The sequence below is a fragment of the Triticum aestivum genome, chromosome 2B (assembly GCF_018294505.1).
Source record: "Triticum aestivum cultivar Chinese Spring chromosome 2B, IWGSC CS RefSeq v2.1, whole genome shotgun sequence".
In the NCBI taxonomy this organism is placed as follows: domain Eukaryota; kingdom Viridiplantae; phylum Streptophyta; class Magnoliopsida; order Poales; family Poaceae; genus Triticum; species Triticum aestivum.
In genome coordinates, this window is record NC_057798.1 from 504,187,926 (window position 1) to 504,193,177 (window position 5,252).

At 46.0% G+C, this 5,252-nt stretch overlaps 1 protein-coding gene across 1 annotated transcript; it reads right to left on the bottom strand.

Annotated features, from left to right (window-relative positions):
* Window positions 1-4,124: 4,124 nt before the first annotated feature.
* On the bottom strand, window positions 4,125-4,926 carry LOC123041510 (disease resistance protein RGA5-like). Its single transcript, XM_044464108.1, has 2 exons — window positions 4,721-4,926; window positions 4,125-4,588 (listed from the first exon to the last, which is right to left on the bottom strand). The coding sequence occupies exons 1-2, from the start codon at window positions 4,724-4,726 to the stop codon at window positions 4,250-4,252; spliced, it is 345 nt and encodes a 114-aa protein (XP_044320043.1). The 5' UTR covers window positions 4,727-4,926; the 3' UTR covers window positions 4,125-4,249.
* Between the last annotated feature and the right edge of the window lie 326 nt (window positions 4,927-5,252).

The window sequence follows — 5,252 nt, forward strand, 5'->3', positions numbered from 1 at the left end:
TTGAATTTTCCGATCGGCAGCCGACCCAGCAGCCATGGAGAGACGAGACATTAAACAATGACTTGTGACGAGATCTGAATTCCAGGACGACGTGACCCACCCAATTATTGTCGATTGGCCACGTTCCAGGCTTCTCCGAAGACGCGGTTGCGGACGTAGCCACGTAGACCGAGTCGATCAGTTGGTTAACATATCAACATGAAACGACAAAATACGTGGATACTCCCTCCGGTCCTTTTTACTCTGCACATTAGATTTACCGAAAATCAAACTTAGCTAAGTTTGACCAAATTTATATTAGAAATTATTAGCATCTATAATATCTAATAAATATAATATGAAAATATATTCCGAGATGAATCTAATGATATTGATGTTGTTATGTAAATGTGAATAATTTTTTATATAAACTTGGTCAAAGTTGGATGAGATTGACTTCAGATAAACCTAATATGCAGAGTAAAAAGGACCGGAGGGAGTACAATAGATCAAATTCAACGCATCAGCGCTGCTCGATCAGGTACTAGCATGCCAATATTTTTGTCCTATAGGAAGTACACGCGGAAGAAGAACTCGCAGTTCACTTTTAGACAACGGCACGTAACCGGATCTTCACAGTTTTGTGAACCAATTTGTTTTGAGTTAATTGCGTCATAGTAGTATCATTTAGATTTTGTCTAGGCGGACGCTTCACGTCGGCCGGGTGAAGACTTGATCAGATAAGAGGCCGCAAATAGCGAAATGCTCTTTTGATCCCGAGCTCACATACTCCCTGATGAACAATAACATCTGAAAAAGTAGTAGACAAATTCAAAAAAAATTGAACTTCTTTTGTGATAAACATTGATGAATGTTTTAACTGCTTGCAAATTTTCATTATGAACTGACATTCGTGGGGGTCTAGAAAAAAAAACGACGCTACAAAATGCTTTTAACAATAGTGTTTTTGGAGCATCCGTTTTTTTCCTATACCTACACGAATGTGATTTCATAAAAAAAACATTCATCAATGTTTATAAAAAAATTAAGAATTTATTGATTTTTTTACTATGTTTTCTTCAGATTTTACTGTTTCTCAGGGAGCATGTGAGCTCGGGTTCAAATACTCCGCGTATGGTACTCTAGCACAATGCTCTAAGGTTCCATCGAAATTGATCACAGTCTTGTGTCAGCTGGACCACAACTAGTCACAGTCACACCCCAAGAGGGTATGTCATGGCGCGGGGGGGGGGGGGGGGGGGGGGGGGGGACGGGGGCAGACCAAATCCAGCCGAAGATGAACGTTAAGCGATGATGTGCTCAAAGATTGCACGAGCATATCATGTTTTGTCGTGAGCGATACATTACAAGGCTGAATATTGTTTCTAGAGTGTGGCACTACCCAACCACGTATCCTCATATAGACAATAAATATTCTGGCAAATCTGGTTAAACAAATATGCTGCTCTCTCGGTTCACAAATATAAGATGTTCTAATTTTTTCTGAATCAGATGTGCATAGACATGTTGTAGTGTGATTGTTTACTCATTTCAGTCTGTATTAAAATATCCAAAACATTTTATATTTGCGAATGGAGGGAGCAGCTCATTTCTTAAAAAAAGTCATTTCTTTTTCATATATGGGATATGGGATAGTACCTATTCATCAACTTATTGGTGTATGTTTCATGGTGTCATGTGTACTTACATATGATTGTGGTCTTTCAATGGTTTAAGCGTTGAAGCAACCGTGTCATCACCAGTGAGACAACCATGGACCTTTCTTGGACTCGTGGCACCGATATTGTGAATCAATATATGATGATTTAGGTCATCTTCAACGCCGATCCACAAATTTCCTTCTGCATCCATCTGCAGATAGGGGAGACTAGTCCTTGGACAAGGATGCGGAGGCCGCCATCCAACGCTATCTGCATACATTTCAAATAGTATCCCAACTAAACGGATGAAATTCGTGTAAACACAGCCGGATTTTCATGTAAATCGGAAGAGATTCATGCAAACACGACGGATTTCATATAAACATGATGTAATTCATCACATTTTGGACATACTTCAACTAAAAGCGAGTCCGACTCTGGAGGTATAATTAATTTATCTAATCTAAATGGTTACCGGTGCTCGTTCCCCGTGTCCGACCATGAGCCCCAAGAACTGAAGTTTTTCCTTCTGTAGTTTTGCCTTGGCGCTCTCCAGCTTCGCCTCTCTAACTTCTGCCTCTCGGGCCTCGAGAAGTGAAGTTGTCCGCCTCCACCTCGCCGCCAAGCGGCTAATTGGCCGATGATGTTCAGCCCACCAAACTTGGCTTCAACGGGAGGGGAGGAGTGGTGGCCTTCTTGGGACCCAAGCAGCGGCAACTTACCGTGCACTGCTATACCTTGCTGCCAGCGATGCACACGGACGTGCCAGCTTTGTGGTCGTGGCGGTGGGACGCGACCGAGATGGAGCCGTCGATGTCCTCTTCCTCGTCGGTCTTGTCCCACACCTCATCTGCCGCCTCGTCGAACTCCTTGTAAGCAGCCTCGAGTTCCACCTTACGCTAGCGGTACTGCCAGCGGGCGAGGCCGATCTCACGGGCGGAGCAGTACGACTCGAGTAGCACTGCTTGCTTCGCCATGTCCGCGTCCTGCGCAATCTTCCCGCCCGCGTTGAGCCGCTCCTCCGCCTGCTGGTGCTCCTGGAGGAGCTGTAGGTTGTAGGCGGCGTCGGTCTACGCCTCCCGGATCTGCTCCTCCCGCACCATGTCCATATAATGGTGGCCTTCTCCTTCTGCTCTGGTGGCAGCGGTCCAACGCCCGCAAATCCACCCTCCCCTGCCGCACACACATGCACACACACATTTGCCTCCGGTTTGTAGGAGAAAGTGCGTCCGGACCGCCCTGAAAATCAATACATGTACGCTTTGGATGCCACAACACGTACGACAGCGCTGTCCGAATATATGTGCGTGGTTTGAGAGTTGGTGTTGAAGATGCCCTTAGCATTCATAATCGGCAAATAATTAATATATGATGGCCTAGCTGTCATAATCTGCAAATTCCGATGGTCGAGAAACTCAATTATATTTCAGATAGCAGTACGTCCTTAGCAAACAATAGGAAACGTTCCCAACCACACCATTAAATTGGCCATTGTGTTCAGCGGTGTCATTTTCATGAACGCATGATCGAATTCTTCTTTGGGCCCTGAAGTTAGTTGACCGATTCACAACTCTGACCATCTTACTTCTTTGCACAGATACGGTTGAAGATACTACTACTAGGTGTGTACAATAAGAAATGCAGACAAAGTCACCAGAGACTACTTCAGTGCTGGTTTACAGTCTGACTCTTCTCATGGTTAAATTTGTCAGGTTGTAGTTCTATTTCTGCTGTAAATGTAAAACCAGAGCAACTGCGTGGCACTCTAATTATTGTACGGTCTGTCATTTCCGGGCTCCTATATTGTGTTTTGGAATTGGTTGCTCTGGTTGTATTTGGATTTCCAACTATTCTGTAAAGCCGGTATTAGGAGCTCGAAATTTACTCTACAGAGCAAACATTCCTAAATCCCGATCTATAGAGCAGTCTGGTTGCCGTGCTCGCTCGATCTCTGCAGTTGGTGGCCAATACTTTTGTTTAGAATTGGGAATTCTGGGGATGTGGACAATCTGATGCCAACAGTCTTGAACTTGTGGTCAGCAACTGATGCAGCAAGACGAAGAAAACCTGGCCGAAGAAAACATGGCCACTGTAAGAACATTGAAAGGAAGGAAGAGGGCCACTCAACTGCTGTGGAATCGCTGAAGAATTTTGAGTCTATTTTCTCATGAAATCGCTGCAGACCTGAAACTATGATTTTTGACCCTCTCCAGACCGTGGTTATATGGATCAACTCGAATTATTAGCCGATCATATGATTAGATGGCATTCGTCACAATGTGGGCTGTCCTACCTTTTCTTGCACATGACGTACTATCGTGCTCTCCTGTTTGGCTCCTCGCCCTCACCAGTCACCATACACATCGGGCACATGACCCAGCCCCAAACCTTCACCTTCACCAAAAAGCAAGCGGCTGAGAACTGAGATTCATATAACCATGCTTCGATTTCAAACTGGAAATTGCCGAGGCGAACTCGTAAATAGATCGATAGAGTATCTCTCGTCTTGTTCATTTCCTTCAATAAATTAATAAACACGCGCGCATGTTGCTATTTGTAGTTGCTGGCAAAATTAAAGTACGTCAAAATCACTATCTGGCAGTACATGGTCAGAAGTACAGCGGGTACTGGTGGGGGTAGTAGGAGCTGGGCGGGTAGAAGAAGTACGGCGGCGGGTGCACGTGCTCGGGCACGGCAGGCTTTGGCTCATCCTTCTTCTCCTCCGGCTTCTTCACTTCCTCCACCTTGATGATTTGGGCGTGGCCAAGCTTCTTGCGGAGGCAGCAGACAAGGCACACCGGGTCGACTCCGTCGCCGACCACCTCCAGCTGATCCCTGGCGTCTCCGGTTATCCCCATGGACGTCACCCCGGCTGCTCTGGCGGCCAGCGTCAGGGCTTTGGACCGGCTCTTGTCGCACGACATGCTCAGCTGGATGACAATCTTTTGCTGCAACAACAAGGAGGAGAAAAGCCATGGATCAGTCGTATGCTTCAGCTTCAGAGTAATATATTGCTTGCTCAAAATTAAGCTAAACAAAGCAACACGATAATGGGAGCAGAAACTGAATAGGTTCCTCACCTTCATTTTGCGTGCTGCTGGTTTGGCAGATGTTCCCTATCAACGAGAAATAGAAACTCGGAGTTCAAGCGAGGCTAGAATCGAAATTGGTTTGGGTAGCTACTGATCGATCTTCCGCAGTTGGCGTGGGTGTCCAGACGCAGTGGCTTGTGATGATTTTGTGAAGGGGATAGATACAGCCCCTGTCCTTATATACTGCACAAGCAAGCAGTGCGCGTGGGCGTGGGAGCAGAGAACCAGAGGACTGATCCAACGCGGATTCGCAGCAGCAGCAGCACTGCAGCAATTGAGCTCCGAGTGAGTAAACAAGTGCCCACCAACTGAGCAAGAAGCCATGCATGTAAACGCGTCCTCGTCACAAGTTCTCGGTGGAGTCCTCCGATGACGGAGGCATTAGACAATGATTGGCCACGTTGCACTCTTCTTCGAAGTCGCCCCTGCGGACATACCGGTGTAGACCGAGTCCATCGGGTAGTTAACAGAATGAAAAGACAAAATACAATATATAGCTCACGTTCAATTTTTTTTTCAT